This window comes from Pleurodeles waltl, chromosome 10 (assembly GCF_031143425.1).
Source record: "Pleurodeles waltl isolate 20211129_DDA chromosome 10, aPleWal1.hap1.20221129, whole genome shotgun sequence".
NCBI lineage: Eukaryota > Metazoa > Chordata > Amphibia > Caudata > Salamandridae > Pleurodeles > Pleurodeles waltl.
In genome coordinates, this window is record NC_090449.1 from 1028269391 (window position 1) to 1028288591 (window position 19201).

A 19201-nucleotide genomic window follows, 5' to 3' on the forward strand; every position below is an offset into this window, starting at 1 on the left:
TAGGCACCTTCTTCTAACAGGTACTTAGAAAAGCGGAGAGAGAATCTCCCAAGGCATAGTTCATGAGAAGAAGAATGCACGTAGAGCAGCGGAAATGTCATGTTGGTTGAGAAGTGTATCACTTCTTCAATCTTTAATGCTGTTAAGCAAGATTCTTGGAACCAACAGGTGTCCCATGTACAAAGGACCAAACACACAGCTGGCAATTTCTTTCTTTTTATGTCATGTCAGACACACCTTTTTCCACTGGAAGACAAACAACACACTGCAACTGCCATTACAACTCCACAAACTACCTGACAACCTTTGTCATGCCAGTCCCCATAGAGAAGAGTAAGATTTTATTAGACAAGGAGAAGGATATTCGAAATTAAATTAGCTGCAAGTCAGCCACTTTCTTTCTGTGTAGCAACAACAGTGGTATTTTATATTTTCGTGTACCTTTTTATTTTCTGAAAACCTGACACAGAAATGCTGTATAGCAGTTACATCAATTTAAACAAAGCTATCTGGAGGAGGATCATAAGGGAAAATCAGTTGTTGGCTAGAGTGGACAGTGCGTCAGCAGGCGAGCATTACACAAAGTATTACACATTACTGTCTCTACATGAAAAGTATTCCTTGGGATGTGGAGAAAAGAGGGGACTCCAATTCAAAGAGGGGTTGATTTAATTAGGAAGTTTTCAGAGTGAGATTTCTTCAATTGAAGGGAAGAGTGCACCAATAAGAAATGGTATCAGAAGGCACAAACAGTGCAAGAGGCCTGAGTGGTGGTGAGGCAATACTGGATTTGTAATTGGAGGCAAAAAGGGGGATGGTCTCAGCAGGGTAAAGTTAACTTTGCCCCTTGACTGATTTCAGTGACACAATAAAAACTCTCACCAGATAGGGACTGTAGGAAACTGTGTCAGGCTAAGTGATGCATGGACAGGATAGCAGTACCGGAGGGCTGTACAGGGTGCGAGTGACAAGGTTAAGAACTGTTTCAAGCACTTGGAAAGGAGTCCTACTACTGCAGGTGTGCAGCCTGCTGACAACTACTCCTTTGATCAGGATACTGCCAATGGGTCGATCAAGGGAGACCCTATAGTTCATTTAGGTGTCAAACCACGACACTCAATGAACAATATTTTGACCTCAACCAGTTGAACTTGCCCACCATTCATTTTATCTATGCAGGTGCCTAAGATTACACTGCTAAAAGTTGGCCCTGTCTGGATTTCTGAATATTCTTTTCCAGGAAATTGAATTAATTGCTGGTAGGGTGCTATGGCTTTAAGTGCTATGTGTTCCTGAGCCTTGGACACTCCCTCAGATGTCAGATGAGGACTTGTACTGCATCCTCAAGGTGATCATGTATGAGACTACACAGCTGTCAGCCACTGGATGGGGTATTCAATTACAGCATATTTCTATGTATTGGGAAATCTCAATAAGCTCAGTGTGGCCAAAAGCATTATGAGTGACTGTTTTTCTGCTGAGGCAGCAGAAGAGTTTGTCATGAATATGCAGAAACACTGATTTTGAAGACTCTCTACGAAGCTTGAGGGTCTTAGTATCCCATTAAACTTAAATAGGTAATCTCCTAACAGGAAAACTGTTTTTTCACTAAAGGGGTCGAGTACATTAGCAAGTGTCTTAGTTGCTAAACCCTTCCCAGACATGGCATTAGGTAGAACCCTTTAGTGTAGCAACTTTACATTGTAAGTCATTGCAGAGCTGCAATACCACAAAGAAGAGGGTTGGTTATGGGTGCCTACTGTTTAACCCAATCAAGTCCTGTTTTTTGGGACTCTACTACATAAATTGGCGAGGAGACTGGGAAATGGTGACTATACTGGAAGGGAAATGTAATGGGGGACATTTTGTAATAAGGGTTAGGCGAAGCCTTATCATTCAGACTCCCTAGAGCATGGAGCGATTTTTCACATCGTAACAGCTCGCTGCAGGAATGACTGGATTCACTGCAGTAATTTCACGAGGCAGCCAGAGACGAGGCTGGAGACCGAGCAGAGTGGCAGGAGAGTTACTTACAGGTAAACTCAGGAAGAGGCTTGGAAGCAGCAGCATACTGAGATCTGTCCTGAGCCCCAGCACTGAAGAAGTGGAAGTGGCACAGGATACATACCTGCTGTGGGAATGTAGAGGAAAAGTCACAACAAAGGGTGGTGGCCTGAGAACTTAGCAGTGCTCCCTCTTTCCTCTTCCAGCCCTCTTTCATTTAAAATGAGAGGCCTTTGCATGTATGTAGACCATGTACTGTGTGGGACACTATCTCAAATGCAGGACTCTAGGCCCTCTTGTAACTATAGCTGACAAAAGTCACACATGTACATCAGAGCAGGTACATGTTCTAGCTGCTTTCCTGTCATATGCTCATTCCATCCACAGGATCAGAAGCCAACCCTTGCTACCCGTGTCTCTTTCAGCGCAGTCTTGCATCACTGTATGGTCTGCCGGAGCACAACTGTGGCAGTTCAGATGTGCAGCACTGCGAATTCCTCCTTTGTGGGTAAGAGAAAAGCCACGTTGAGCTGCATAGCTCATGCTGACCACTATGGAGCATCACTATGCAGAGGGATGTGAGCAGCCAAGCTCCACTGCCATCAGCAGCCTATGGTATGGGGTTCATTTGAGTGATGGCTTGCATGTTCCTCTAGCTGTTCTGCTTCCAGGTTAAGTGCACACATTGCTACCACCTATCCACAGCGAGGCCGCCACCCTCTTTTCTCGGAAACCCTTTTTTCTCCATTCCTTTGGGGATACTTAGTGGCTAGTATGCAATATCTAGTGTGGAGAATACATCTACAACTCGTATCCAACTGCATCAATTCTGGTGTACTCCAACTAAGTGATTAAATTACTCCCTCTGAGCACTTGCCTTTCACAGGGTAGCAGAGATGAGTAATCAAGGCTTACTTTGTTGTTTTTCTCACTTCACCTGCATCATTTCAGCATACAAATGGAGTCTGCGGTCATCGTTTTTTATTATCTGCCTAGTTTAAAATACCTTATGCACAGATAGCCAAATATTCCCACCTATTTTAGATACATTCAGAAAGTCCCCACTGATCATTTTTCTTTGATATATCCCAGTATCTTAGAAAGGTGGACCTTCCAAATAGCCAGGACAATGCATAGGCTAATGCAGGTTTCCTTTTCAACGTTAAACCTTACTATACAGCAATTGTTGATATATGATTTACTGTCACCATGGTATCAATCTTGTTAACTCATTACGAAGAATCAGGTAGAATTGTGCTGCATCTAAGAGGACTCTACTAAACAAAGTTAGTCTGTGAACTGTTCCCTCTAGCAGTTCCTGTGCATGTTTGCATCCGCCACTAGTTATGTTAAGGTTGACTCAGCACAAAATTAGACAGCTTGTACTTTTACTGCCCTTTCTGATGTTATCTGTGAATTCAACTAGGTCCTATTCAGGAGTTCTGCAGAGCTGAGTAAAGCGTATAGCTGCCTCATGTCCAGTCTCAAATTACCAGAATTCATCTTAATCACTGTTTCCCATTACTTGAATGGTTGTTGTTATTTAAAGCTTAACGCAAAGTGCAATTCCACCATTTATCAATCTCTCTGTCATATTTAACTGGATCTCACTTACACTGCTAACAACATGGAGGTCAAGGTGCTTCATTCACCGGCCCCAGACCACATATTTGTGATTATGTTAGCCGCAAGTGTTACACCACTGGTCTAATTGTTTTGAGTACTGCACCAACTCCAAGAACAAAAGGAGAAGGCATGTAGAAATAAGCATATTCTTCTAATATAAATCTTACAACAATACCAGTCACTTAGAACAGTACTGTATTGCCAATATCGGAGTTCCTCTTTCCATTGCATTAGGCAATTACATTTTTTAAATGCCTGTTATTCTGAGTGAAAATATAACTTTGAAGATTTGTTGTAGTGAGAAGCATCTTCCTCCCATGTTGTGTTGTTCTGGCTTTCATGGTAAGATTCTCTTTTAGAACAACAGTAGAAGTACCACCGACAACATTTCATGTAAAAGAAATATGCTGGATATGTCCTGTTACATTTAAAAAGCATATGATTGGAAACTACACTTTATACACATATATATATTGCTGTATGTTAGAATTCCACATTTCCTCTACCGAGGAGCTCTCTCAAACTAAAGATTCCTGCCTCAGTGACATTCAGACCAGACAAATGTCACCTGGCTTACCCAGTTCCACTGCTCTGTGGTGGACGAGGACATGCACTGATGTGTATAAAAACTTTTGTGCCAAAATTGACACAAAGCTGAAGATTTAAAATGATTTTTTGATATTTGTTGGCCATCTTTGATTTCGATTAGACTGTTATATGCAAGATCGAATGGGGTCTTGCTCTTTTATGATTACTATTACAAAGGTAAATGTCTGTACCAACTTTCAGATTTCTTTCACAAGATGAACAATTTTTGTTAGAAAAGAGCCTTAACAGTTGTACTATGGGTTAGTAGGACATTTACTTTAGACCCTTGCATGGGAAAGGGCCGCGTGTGCTTATTTCTCCAACTGCTCTTCCCCGAAGTACAGGTTAAAAGCTGGTGCATGTTTATATTCAATGGTTAAGAGATCCTGAGGTGCAAAACAGATAGCATGCTTGGTATTGCTTATCTTATTTTGCATAAATACTGCACAATAACAATTCCAGGAAGGTTCTGAGGCTCAAGGTGAGGCATACATTGGACATGAGGTTGCAGAACCATAAACACAATCCTCCAGAGGTACTTACTCATGGCCCTTAGCTACTTCCTACACAGTTCATCACCTGATGACCTAGCTGAATCTCCCACCACCCGCCCCTGAAGAGTTGTACCACAATATTGAGTGCAGAATATCGCCTTGCAACACTATCCAGTGCAGAACATCACATGCCACTGAATTGTCAAGATAAGGATATATAGGAAAACACAGATTAACTAGTCTCAACTTTCTCCACATTTATGCATGTTGACAACATAAATACACACACCATTCATCGCCCACCATCCCAAGTGGTGGGATCCACCTACAACAAGGGAGGTGCATGAACGTTTTCACCAATCAACCCCCAGGGTTGGTGGCCCGAAATGGCCAACCCCACGACTGCCCACCTAGACTCCATTATCAACTGAGGTGTATTGAGTCACACTCAGATTAAGGCCACTGAAACTGAATAACAGCTGTAGGTCCAGGCCAAAGCACCAGTGTACCCTTGCTCAGGTCTGAGATTATCCTAGGGTCCCATCTCAGAACATGGGGAGGTCAAAGGAAGAACTAGTCTAAAGATGCTGAAGAAGCAACCAGCTCTCCGGACGCTCTCCAAAACGCACTCTCACCCTATCTTCTCATAAAGCTGATTGCAGGGACACACTTATCAACTTATCCAGCAACACACTTGCATGTTTGTAAATGCATGTTTATGGTATTTCTTTAGTTCAAACCTAGCCAAACGCTGCGGAGCACTAGATAAGGTCAAAGAAAAACAAAGTCAAGATGTAAGAAGACATAGAGCTGGGTTGAGGATGGTTTATGCATTGTGATTTAGAGTTTTTTTTAAGAGGTGAGTCTTCAACTCTTCCCCAAATTGGAGCAGCACTGGGGTGGTCCTGGTGGATATGAAGATTGTTCCAGCTGCTGGTTGCACAGATGAAAAAGTCCTCCGTGTTGGTTTTCCCTTTTTTAATTTTTTACACCTCTTGGTCTGCAGTCTGATAGTGTCCTAGCTGGAGGTATGCCAAAATCCACTAGAGATTGTGAGCTTATCTGCAAGATAAGCATGGGTTCTTGTCCGGATACTTTTGTAAATGATCTAGCTGGTTTTGAAGATGATGTGGGTCGGGAAGGGAGTCACAAAAACTCACTCAGGATAGGGGTGATGTGATCATATTTCTTCAGGCTCTGGAGGAGCATGCAGGATTCCCCAATGCTTGCCATTGTGGCAAATGAGAGTCCATAGATATCGGCATTACCACCATCCAGATGTGAGAGAACAAAAGGCTTGATCAGCAGCTCTGAAGTCACTTTCTGGAAGAAATGCTATGAAGAGAAAGCTGGTACCAGCCTTTCTTAGCTTTTCTTTTTTTAGCAATGTCTTCCTGGAGTGTGAAGTTGGTGCTTTGGCATACGGTGAACGTTAGGTTTTCAAAGTCGACAATGTTCATTTCACTGAGCCAGGTTTGAACTATAGCTTAATTGTTGTTTTTGGCAAAAACAGGAATTCCGTCTTGATTGTGTTCATCTTCAGGTAGACACTGGGCATCCAGGTCTGGATGGTGTGCAAGCAGAGTTTGAGGCATTGGATGTCTGAAGCAGAGGAGAACTTTCAATGCATCCTGTATATGCGCAACCAGGCACTTCCAACGCAAGCTCTAAGGTATGGCAAGATTACAACAACAAAAAAAGATACCTGCTGTTCTAACCCTGTCTAGGTCATTTATGATACTGCCACCTAGGATGGCACTGGGGCACATACACAGAGATTTCTAGTTCTATTAATAAAACCTTCCTATGGTCACTTCACACTATTCACTGAGCCACCCACTCTGTAAGGCAGGACCCTAACACCAAAAGACACAAGAATGGATTAAACAATGTCTTTCAATACAACGTCCCACAAAGCAAAACAAAAGCCTGAAATATACAGAATTCAAAAAGTCAACTGCATCATATACCGGAGGCAAATGAGGCCCAAGTTTTAAAACAGCCTCACTGACATGAATAAATACAAATTATTCCTTTGTCTCTGGAAAATAACCCCCTACTGTGTCATTCACTCACCTGTGTTTTAATAACACACCTACAGGCACTTCAAATACAGAGGCAGATGGGGCAGACCTTTACATGCAGGAACAGTGCAAGGATGTTCAGTGCTGGAGCACTCCCACATTCCATGCTCATGTCACCAACAAAAACAAATATGTCATTTTCCTGCTTCTTGCACACAGAAACATTCAGACATCAATATAAACTTTGGCATGGAAGAACAACGAATACTTAAGGTAAAGTTAAGTAACCTCAATGCTTCAGCATCATTTGTGTGCCTATCATCTGTATCCACAGCAGAAGCCTGGTGCACAAACATAAGCGACCAAAAAAGATGCACAAATGTGAATTGAGTACTGCCTTAACTCAGGACTTTGTGAACCACGAGGTACAGGTTTGCTGGTGTGCAAAAAACACTAGATTTTATGATAGCTTGTTCTGTTACCACCTTCCACCAAAAATGAGCGAGTCACTGAAGGCTTGGGCCAGACGCTTGGATATGCTCGAAGTCCTCTTAGATCCTCAATACCAAAATGAGCTGCACTTTCATGTGGTTTCTTTCTACCATCTGCAATCTATCCTCATGCACTAAGAATTAAAAACCAAGTATTAACCTTTGACGTAAAACAGGGGAGAGAAAGAGCTATCTATCTGGTTAGTGGCTGAACTGCACAATGCGAACACAGAGAACCTGGGATCAAACTCGGATTTGCAGCTTGACCAAATTGTGTGATCCTAGGCAAATATATTTTCTGTGGTTCACTTAATAGACTGTCATGTTGCTCTATGGATACATGATAAGAATCTACGCCGCACATAATATTACATGACATAATATGAGTTTTCTCTTAATTCACTAATTGCGAAGTCATCGGGCAGGAGGCATGAATATTTCCAAGTTCACGTTTAAAAACTTTTCAATACATGGCTTTCAATGCAGTGCTGTCATCAGATGCAAAACTCTGGCATATTAAAGGACACCAATCTGTACACCAGCATTAAATGCACAACATTCCGAGGAACCTACTTTCAAATGAAATCTTATTCGGATGTATGGGCTACTGAGAAGCAAAAAAGAAAGCAAGGCGTACAACTTAAGGTGTTTAAAAGTGAAATACTGGAACCTCCACAGCATGCCAGTAGTAGTTCTGCGTCACAGAGGTGCTTTGACCTCATCAAGGACAGTAAACTTGGAAGCATTCCGTTCCTAGATTACTGCCCTAGGCGCCTTCTTCTAACAGGTACTTAGAAAAGCAGAGAGAGAATCTTGGTGCATCTCCCAAGGCATAGTTCATTAGAAGAAATGCACATAGAGCAGCGGAAATGTCATGTTGGTTGAAAGGTGTATCACATCTTCAATCTTTAATGCTGTCAGGCGAGATTCTTAGAACCAACAGGTGTCCCAGGTACAAAGGACCAAACACACAGCTGACAATTTCTTTCTTTTTATGTCATGTCAGACACACCTGCTTTCCACTTGAAGACAAACAACGCAATGCAGCTGCCATTACAACTCCACAACTACGTGACAACCTTTGTCATGCCAGTCCCCATAGAGAAGAGTAAGATTTTATTAAAGACAAGGACAAGGATATTCGAAATTAAATTAGCTTCAAGTCAGGCACTTCCCTTCTGTGTAGCAACAACAGTGGTGTTTTAATTTTTCTTTTACTGGTTTATTTTCTGAACATCTGACACAGAAATGCTGTATAGCAGTTACATCAATTTAAACAAAACTATTTGGAGGAGGATCGTAAGGGAAAATCAGTTGTTGGCTAGAGTGGAAAGTGCGTCAGTAGGCGAGCATTACACAAAGTATTACAATGTTAGCAACATGGAGGTCAAGGTGCTTCATTCACCGGCCGAGACTCCATATTTGTGATTATGTGAGCCGCAAGTGTTACACCACTGGTCTAATTGTTTTGAGTACTGCACCAACTCCAAGAACAAAAGGAGAAGGCATGTAGAAATAAGCATAATCTTCCAATATAAATCTTAGAACAATACCTTTTACAATACCAGTCACTTGGAACAGTACTGTATTACCAATATCAGAGTTCCTCTCTCCGTTGCATACGGCATTTATGTATTAAAAATGCCTGTTATTCTGAGTAATAAAAAACTAGATTGAAAAGCAGTTGAACATTGCAATGCTGCTCTATTACAAATCTGTTTCTTTGATCTTTACATAATGAGATATACTGATTATGCAACAGTTAAGTGTTGTCCACAGTTCTAGTTTGAACACAGTTCTCACTCACCCCCTTATTTGCTGCGATGCAGCACTCGGCGAGTCGCAGCCAGAGGCGCGGGTTCGAGTGGTACACCTGGACAGCTTCTATCAAACACTCGAAAGCTGCCAGGGGCCTGCCGACGTGCAGCAGCTGAATCCCACAGTTGTACAGCAGTTCGTACCGCTTATTGGTCAGGAGCGTGCACATGGGTCTGCCTGAAAACTTCTTACCTGAGGAGAAAGAACCAAACATTTTCAAAATGTAACATAAGCAAAAAAAAAAAGTCTCAATCAGGTAGATTCAAAGCAGCTTTCAACATAAATTTTTCAAACAAAGTGGAAAAATATGTTTGCACTCTGGTTGAGGCAGCTCAGCAAAGAAAAATAAGGAAATATAGGAACTATGACAGCTATGTGGTTAACAGACGGTCTCAGTTCACCACTGAAAACCTAAAAACATGGCAAGAAAGGTTACCTGGTCAAATCAAAGTAATCCATACTAAGAGAATACTAAATTAATAGACGAGCTTTAACACAAGCTACATATACAGAACTTTTTATTTTATTTCAGAAATATCTCACACTACCAACGCGTTTAGATTTTAACCTTGACTCAACCAAATGCAGATATGCAATGGGTAAGCAAACAAGCTCCACAAGGACGGGGTGCTAGGATCTGGAAAGGCAGGTAACTCCCTCATGGTTCACCAGGAGTATATTACTACATTCGGAAAAGTCCACTGAAGAAAAAGCTACCTACTTCGAAGAACGTTGTCAGCAGTTTATACTCCTTCAAATACTTCGATTATGCCACCATCAGAAGGAAGATCAACAAACAAGTAGTGAAAGTTAACTTTACAGATTACTGTATTATTTTCAGTCCTTGAACTATCTGACATTCCTATTTCATTACTTATTAAGTGTTTATGTAGGCCAATAACTGTCATCTTGTTATCATTTGTAAGTGCTCTCACATAACGCTCACCTTGTGGCTTGATCAGCAACTCCTGCTTACGCTTTCGAAAATCACAAGTATGCACTGTGCTTCTAAATCGCATTTACCATGTTATACCTTGGGTTCTCCTCCTCAAGGTGATACACTGGCCAGTAAAGCGGGGGGAACTCACCAGTTTCTGCTAAATGCTTCCAATGTTACCAATGTGCACAAGATTACACAACAGGTTTACGTTTACCAAAGCCTCATCATATTTTCCAGGTGATGCCTCTGATTACGTGTGATCTTTTTCCAGTAAGCTAGAGTGCAGTCTGACTAAATCATTGTGTAGTGGAGGCCTTGCAAGGGAGGCTAGGATGAATCTCTAGTTCCAATATCCAACATCTCTAAAAGGTTTCAAAGTCTTCTCAGCCTCTCGGCCCCAACTAGAAAAGGAACTCCGCCACTGTACCCAACCCTGACTCTTCTCTTATCCAAAACCTGTACAGTGCTTGTTACGTTGCAAAATAGCTTTGCACTACATAAATCGCAATACATTATTGGACAGAGGGGACTGTAAGTACCAAAGCTTTGAACCTACAATAGTGCAGCAAACAAATGTCAGGGATGGATGGGACGGGGAGAGTAGATACAAAATGTCCAGTCCAAAGCATCAACATGGTAGAGTACACACCAGAACTGCTTTTTTTTTATAGTAATGCCTTGTCAGGGATAGACTAGATTACCTTTGCTGATATTTGTGCCACAATATAAAGCATAGAGAATGGGTCTGCCCTCTCAGTCCACTTGCTTTCTTGCTTTGTGCACAATAGCATTTTACCTGATCAGTTGTGCACATCCACCTAAAAATACATGCACTTCAGTACTAGTGCTAGTGGACGAATACTTTACCTTGTCAATGCCTTTTTCTTTTACATTCTCTCTTTTTTAGACAGCCCTGAGTTTAAACTATGTCTTCTGTTTACAGCAATTCACAGCTAGTAGTACTTTTTCTTTGTGCCAATAAGAATAAGGTTGCCCGGGTTCTTTAATTCTTGTTTAGTTTTGTAGCTGCCCTGAAAGCTGGAGCATATACATTGAGCTGGATTCCTATAACACCATAAGCTTTTCAAAGGTTGCCAAGGGAATAGTGGGTTGGGATGTGATACACAGTAGGTAAAACCGGAGCCAATGGGAGTTCCTGGGTCAGGAAGAAAGCAGGTCAGACAAGAAAGTGGACACTCCACCTACCTACAAAAGAAGCTTAATAAATTACTTCTTTAATCTAGATGGACTGCTTTGTTAGGCATTATGGCACTGCCAGTTGGGCCATATTATAAGGGCCAGATATGGGCTGTTTTTTTTTGTCCTGTGAGCCTTTTTTTTTTCTTTTTAAAGTCATAGGGGCCGGTTTTCATTTGAGGCAGCATTCAACCTACTATATCACTTCCATCAGCAGGTAGTGCTGCCGTGGTACACTAAGCCCACAATAGTCATGCCGGCGTGATCAAGCTATGCTAGTATTGGCACAGAGTAATGCTGAGATACAGGTGTTGAAATTTCTCACTCACATCACTGCCACCTTCCTTCTCCAGTGAGGCTGATAGTAAAGGCACTGTGGCCTATAGGAACACAGGGCACTTGTGGCACGGTCTAGTTCCTTTGGCTAGCGGGCAGGTTCACTGTTGTCTGCTGATGAGCTTACGGCTATGTTCACTCCTCCAATCAGCCCAGTACCATGTTCGCTGGAGCAACCTACTGTTGTTATTTGGCCCATGCATGGGCCCAACATCGGCTGTTGGCACATTTGCTGCACCTCTCGTTATGTCCTCAGAGGTCTATGGATTTCCAATGAGCCACTTTAGTGCGGCACTGGTCAAGTGGCCTTCAGGCTCCCAATACCACTGGCTGCCGGCGCAATGGCTCCAGGGGCACCAATGATCATTAAGTCCCAGTGTGAAACAACCCAAGCAACTACGTTGGACTCCAATATTCTCAATACATTTTCTTGTGAAAGCTAAAATATTTAAGGAAATCCGCATAAAAAATTGACAAACCAGTTGACTCTCAGTCTGGCGGTTTTATGAAAGATTAAGTCTGACGGAGTGTGGTCTGTAAGGGGCTGCATAAGAAAGCATGGATTTCAGCACGCACGGAGTGCGCCGGGCCCTTTGTTAACACACAGTGGCAAGGGGCTCGTAACACGCACAGTCTGGTGCAGAAACAGGGAGGAGTAATGACTGAGTTTCACGACTATGGTCCTTCTCCATTTTCACTAAAAATACTTTTATCGTGCCTGGTTGTGGATAATTTCCTGGAAAGTAAAATAACATAATCCAGGGATTAGAGCAGTTGCACACTCTGTTAATAAAGGGGATGACTCTTGTTCATTAAACCATTATGTATATTGCAGGTGAGATAGTGCTGGCACGAAGGTTTAAAATATCATCTCCTATCCAGATGCTTTGAATGCCTTTCATTATCTCTCTGCCTTAAGCTGTGAGCCTTCTAGACAGATAAAACCCACTCATGGCAGATAACTAACATTTGACTCTCACATATTGTGTCTTCAAAGCGCTGCACAAGGAGAGAAGTGAGATTTTAGTCCTCCTCTAAGGTATCCAAATCTTTAATCATAAGGTTGGAGCATGCAGCTCATTCTTGCAATGGTTAGTTTTGTGCCTCTAGCTCTGTTTCAGCCGTGACACTGATGGTACTTCGGATGCTTGTGCGTTTCCATAATAATGGGGCACAATTGAGACTTCTGGAGCAGGGGCTGGAGGCAGGGCAAGTTTCACAATATCAGTCTGTCTATCACGAGGATGTTCAGGAATGGTCAACCAATCCTTGCCCTCTCTGCAGAGCACACCTATGGTTACATATGTGGTAATTGCAAGTATCGTTTTATGTGAAAGTGTGCAAAGGTGGTACACAGTTATCAAAATACTAATACTGATAGCACCAAAGGGAAAGGAAATTATGTTCTTACAGGTGACCAGAGAAAATGTGTGTCTGTGATTGTGTATGAGAGAGAGGGCATGGTGAAGCAAGCAAGTACATGCAGAATGAGAGCAAACAGACGGTGATGAATAGTAAGGCGAGATGATGTGAAATACAGAAATGGAGGGTTTCAGAAACAAAGCAGGAGGAAAAGGGTATAAGTGTCTAACAAAGGAAAGTGATGTGAAGGGGAGAACAAGAGTGCTTAACACCTTGCAGACCTCCCCCCCCCATCCCCCACAGACCCCAATATTGTTTTACTGACAGTCTCAGATTTTCAGAACTGAGAGGTGCTAAATATTCACAACAAAATAATTACTGTTACTCATTGCTAACATATACTGTCAAAGCCTACTATGGCTTCTTTTAGGTGTATGTGTGCACAATATGGCTGGATGCATTAACAGAAAACTCACTGAAAGATACCCAAATGGTTTTGGGAGGCATGTTGTGTAAAGCAAGATGGGACTTTACTTCAGACCGCCGACCGCCGCCTATTGGAAAGAATTCCTTAGCAGTGGTTTTTAATCAGGGGCTGTTTTCTATTTCTAAAACTCATAGCCACCGTTGGTTCACTTTATTTTCGCTGTCTGCATAAAGACCAAGGATTGCATAAGCCTACTTACATATATGAACAATGTTCAGAGCTACATCAACTAGTAAAACAGTTATATATTGACTTGGGTTTTATGTCATCCACAGTCTAGGTCACTTCAAAATGCCTAATGGGACTGGTAAATTTTTTAAGACAGGACCAGGAGAGGCAAAGAGGGGGCATACGACTGAGGACATGAGGTTCCTAAGCATTATAGTTCCTAATTCAAGGCACAGTCTCCAGAACAATAATACAACATGTGATTAGAAGAGCAGGGATTTGATGTTATATTTTTGTTAAGGAGCTAACAAAATGAATTTCATTCATGTATATCCCCAGTATTACAACATATGCCAGCAGCAACTATAAATGAATGTTCCTGCATCTCTCAAAGACCATCAAAAAGATACGTCACAAAGCTCCATTATCTGCTACCTTTTTTTTTTTTTTTAGCATGAAGGTCATTTGTTTTGGTACCCGGGCCTATTTTATGTGCCAGTGCGACACCTAGTGGCATACCAGTGCATGAAAGCCAGCAACCCTTCTTTTAAACACGCATCAGCAAAGCCAATAGATCTGGATTGTTGTAGTTGCATGTGTTATTTATTTTATGGTTGTATGCTAAGTGTAATATGTCTCAAGCACAAATGGGAAGGACACACATACTGGGACCTACAGTATCAGATATACACACAACGCACATACTAACGTTAGTAGTCAGACAACACACATTGCCACCTGCAGGGACCTTAGAGTGCACTTTTAATTTCCATAGGTGCAATTGCATCAGATAATGAAAATGTCACTTACCCAGTGTACATCTGTTCGTGGCATCAGTCGCAGTAGATTCGCATGTTTTGCAATAGCTCGCCATCTGGTGTTGGGCCGGAGTGTTACAAGTTGTTTTTCTTCGAAGAAGTCTTTCGAGTCACGGGACCGAGTGACTCCTCCTTTTGTCTCCATTGCGCATGGGCGTCGACTCCATCTTCGATTGTTTTTCCCCGCAGAGGGTGAGGTAGGAGTTGAATTGTAGTAATAGTGCCCATGCAATGGAGTGACTAAGTATGCACCTATTTAAGGTTGAGATGATACATATATAAATAGTTGAAGGTAACTTCCAAACTGCTACAGGCTCCCGGGGAGGCGGGTGGGCACATGCAAATCTACTGCGACTGATGCCACGAACAGATGTACACTGGGTAAGTGACATTTTCAGTTCGATGGCATCTGTCGCTGTAGATACGCATGTTTTGCATAGACTAGTAAGCAGTTATCTCCCCAAAAGCGGTGGATCAGCCTGTAGGAGTGGAAGTAGTCTGAAATAATGTTCTTAATACGGCTTGACCTACTGTGGCTTGTTGTGCGGATAACACGTCTACACAGTAGTGCTTGGTGAATGTGTGAGGCGTAGACCATGTGGCTGCCTTACATATTTCTTGCATTGGGATGTTTCCTAGAAAGGCCATGGTAGCACCTTTCTTTCTGGTTGAGTGTGCCCTTGGTGTAATGGGCAGCTGTCGTTTAGCTTTAAGGTAGCAGATTTGGATGCATTTAACTATCCATCTGGCTATACCTTGTTTTGATATTGGGTTTCCTGCATGAGGTTTTTGAAATGCAATAAATAGTTGTTTAGTCTTTCTGATGTTTTTTGTTCTGTCAATGTAATACATCAATGCTCTTTTGACATCTAATGTATGTAGTGCCCTTTCAGCTACGGTATCTGGCTGTGGAAAGAACACTGGAAGTTCCACTGTTTGATTTAGATGGAACGGTGAAATAACCTTTGGCAAAAATTTAGGATTGGTCCTTAGGACGACCTTATTCTTGTGTAGTTGTATAAAAGGTTCCTGTATTGTAAACGCCTGAATCTCGCTTACTCTTCTTAGGGAAGTAATGGCGATGAGAAATGCCACCTTCCAGGTTAGGAACTGTATTTCGCAGGAGTGCATGGGTTCAAAAGGTGGACCCATAAGTCTAGTTAGGACAACATTTAGGTTCCATGAAGGAACAGGTGGTGTTCTTGGTGGTATAATTCTCCTAAGGCCCTCCATGAATGCTTTAATGACTGGTATCTTATATAGGGAAGTTGAATAGGTAGTCTGCAGGTATGCAGATATTGCTGCAAGGTGTATTTTAATGGAAGAGAAAGCCAGGTTAGATTTTTGTAAGTGAAGCAAGTAACCCACTACATGTTCTGGAGTTGTGTGTAATGGTTGTATTTGATTAATATGGCAGTAGCAAACAAACCTTTTCCATTTACTTGCATAGCAGTGCCTGGTGGATGGCCTTCTGGCTTGTTTTATGACTTCCATACATTCTTGGGTAAGTTGTAAGTGCCCGAATTCTAGGATTTCAGGAGCCAGATTGCTAGATTCAGCGATGCTGGATCTGGGTGTCTGATCTTTTGGTTGTGCTGTGTCAACAGATCTGGCCTGTTGGGCAATTTGATGCAGGGTACTACTGATAGGTCTAGCAGCGTTGTGTACCAGGGTTGCCTTGCCCAAGTTGGTGCTATTAATATGAGTTTGAGTTTGTTTTGACTGAGTTTGTTTACCAGGTAAGGAAGGAGAGGGAGAGGAGGAAAAGCGTAAGCAAATATCCCTGACCAGTTCATCCATAGGGCATTGCCTTGGGACTGTTTGTGTGGGTATCTGGATGCGAAGTTTTGGCATTTTGCGTTCTCCTTTGTCGCAAACAAGTCTATCTGAGGTGTTCCCCAGAGTTTGAAATAAGTGTTCAGAATTTGGGGGTGAATTTCCCATTCGTGGACCTGTTGGTGATCTCGAGAGAGATTGTCTGCGAGTTGATTTTGGATCCCTGGTATAAATTGTGCTATTAGGCGAATTTGGTTGTGAATTGCCCAACGCCAAATCTTTTGTGCTAGCAGGCTTAACTGCGTGGAGTGCGTCCCCCCTTGCTTGTTTAGATAATACATTGTTGTCATGTTGTCTGTTTTGACGAGAATGTATTTGTGAACTATTATTGGTTGGAAAGCTTTTAGTGCTTGAAAAACTGCTAGAAGTTCTAGGTGATTTATATGCAGTTTTGTTTGATGTACGTTCCATTGTCCTTGTATGCTGTGTTGATCGAGGTGTGCTCCCCACCCTGTCATGGAAGCATCTGTTGTTATTACGTATTGTGGCACTGGGTCTTGGAAAGGCCGCCCTTTGTTTAAATTTATGTCGTTCCACCACAGAAGCGAGAGGTAAGTTTGGCGGTCTATTAACACCAGATCTAGAAGGTGACCCTGTGCTTGTGACCATTGTGATGCTAGGCACTGTTGTAAGGGCCTCATGTGCAGTTTTGCGTTTGGGACAATGGCTATGCATGAAGACATCATGCCTAGGAGTTGTAGTACCATCTTTGCTTGTATCCTTTGTGTTGGATACATGCGTTGTATGATGGTGTTGAAATTTTTAATTCTTTGGGGACTTGGAGTGGCTACTCCTTTTGATGTGTCTATTATGGCTCCCAGGTATTGTTGTACCTTGCGCGGCAGAATTTTGGATTTTGTGAAATTGACGGTGAACCCTAGTTTGAAGAGGGTTTGTATGATATGATTTGTGTGATATGAGCACTCTATTAACGAATGGGCCTTGATTAGCCAGTCGTCTAGATATGGGAACACATGTATTTGCTGCCTTCTTATGTGTGCAGCGACTACCGCTAGACATTTGGTAAAGACTCTTGGGGCGGTTGTTAATCCGAAAGGCAGTACCTTGAATACAAATCTTAGGTATTTCCTGTGCGATGGGTGTATTGGTATATGGAAATAAGCATCCTTGAGGTCTAAAGTTGCCATGTAGTCGTGTAGTTTTAGCAATGGCAATACTTCTTGTAGTGTGACCATGTGAAAGTGGTCTGATTTGATGAAAGTGTTCACTACTCTGAGGTCTAGGATTGGTCTCAGCGTTTTGTCCTTCTTTGGTATCAGAAAGTACAGTGAGTAAACTCCTGTGTTTATTTGTGTGTTTGGCACTAATTCGATTGCATTCTTTTGCAATAGTGCCTGCACTTCTATCTCCAGGAGATTGGAATGGTGTGTTGTCAAATTTTGTGCTTTTGGTGGTATGTTTGGAGGGAATTGTAGAAATTCTATGCAATAACCATGTTGGATAATTGCTAGAACCCAAGTGTCTGTAGTGATTTCCTCCCATGCTTTGTAATAATGACTTATTCTTCCCCCCACTGGTGTTGTGTGGAGGGGGTGAGTGACATGTGAGTCACTGTTTAGTAGTAGGGGTTTTGGGGCTCTGAAATCTTCCTCTATTTCTAGGGAATTGCCCTCCTCTATATTGTCCCCGAAAACCTCCTTTATACTGTCCCTGGTAACTGGACGGTGTTGCTTGTGAGGTGCTGGCTTGTGTGCTCTGACCCCGAAACCCCCCTCGAAAGGGTGTTTTACGGAATGTGCTGTAATTGCCTCTGCTCTGCGGGGAGTAGAGTGCGCCCATGGCTTTGGCAGTGTCCGTATCTTTTTTGAGTTTCTCAATCGCTGTGTCCACTTCTGGACCGAACAGTTCTTTTTCGTTAAAAGGCATATTGAGAACTGCTTGTTGAATCTCTGGTTTAAATCCAGACATTCGGAGCCATGCATGCCTTCTGATAGTTACAGATGTATTAATTGTCCGCATGCCTTCTGATAGTTACAGATGTATTAATTGTCCGTGCAGCTGTATCTGCAGCGTCCATGGAGGAGCGGATCTGGTTGTTGGAAATGGTCTGTCCCTCCTCAACCACTTGTTTTGCCCTATTTTGTAAGTCCTTGGGCAGATGTTCAATGAGATGTTGCATCTCGTCCCAGTGGGCTCTGTCATAGCGCGCAAGTAGTGCCTGGGAGTTCGCGATGCGCCACTGGTTTGCAGCTTGTGCTGCGACTCTCTTACCAGCTGCATCCAACTTGCGGCTTTCTTTATCTGGGGGTGGTGCATCTCCAGATGTGTGGGAGTTGGCCCTTTTCCTAGCTGCTCCTACAACAACAGAGTCTGGTGGCAGCTGTGTAGTGATGAAAACCGGGTCTGTAGGAGGCGCCTTATACTTTTTTTCCACCCTTGGTGTGATTGCCCTACTTTTGACCGGCTCCTTAAAGATGTCTTTTGCGTGCCGGAGCATACCAGGGAGCATAGGCAGGCTTTGGTATGAGCTGTGGGTGGAGGAGAGTGTGTTGAATAAAAAATCATCCTCGACCTGTTCTGAGTGGAGGCTTACATTGTGAAATTGTGCTGCTCTAGCCACCACCTGAGAATACGCGGTGCTGTCCTCTGGTGGAGATGGCTTCGTAGGGTATGCCTCCGGACTGTTATCTGACACTGGGGCGTCGTATAGGTCCCATGCGTCTTGATCTTGGTCACCCTGGCTTATGGTGGTGTGAGCTGGGGAGTGTGATGGAGTTTGTGCTGGTGAGACGTTAATCACGGGCGGAGGAGAGGGTGGTGGGGTAACTCTTTTCACCACTTTTGGTTGTGGTGTCTGTTCAGTTTGGAACTCCAACCTTCTCTTTCTTCTAATGGGGGGAAGGGTGCTTATTTTTCCTGTCCCCTGCTGTATGAAAATACGCTTTTGCGAATGGTCCACATCAGTTGATTGTAGCTCTTCCTCAAACCTATGCTTTTGCATTTGGGAGGTTAGCGAGTGCTCTTCTGTATAAGAGCCTGAAGCTGGGTCGC

At 42.8% G+C, this 19201-nt stretch overlaps 1 protein-coding gene across 6 annotated transcripts in view; it reads right to left on the minus strand.

The window, feature by feature from the left end:
- CNOT10 (CCR4-NOT transcription complex subunit 10) overlaps positions 1 to 19201 on the minus strand; it is a 281547-nt gene that overhangs the window by 81652 nt on the left and 180694 nt on the right. For all 6 annotated transcript variants that reach the window (XM_069211989.1, XM_069211987.1, XM_069211986.1 and 3 more), the window contains one exon: positions 9035 to 9237. In XM_069211989.1, the coding sequence (XP_069068090.1) occupies positions 9035 to 9237 (203 nt within the window). The remainder of the gene's footprint in view (positions 1 to 9034; positions 9238 to 19201) is intronic.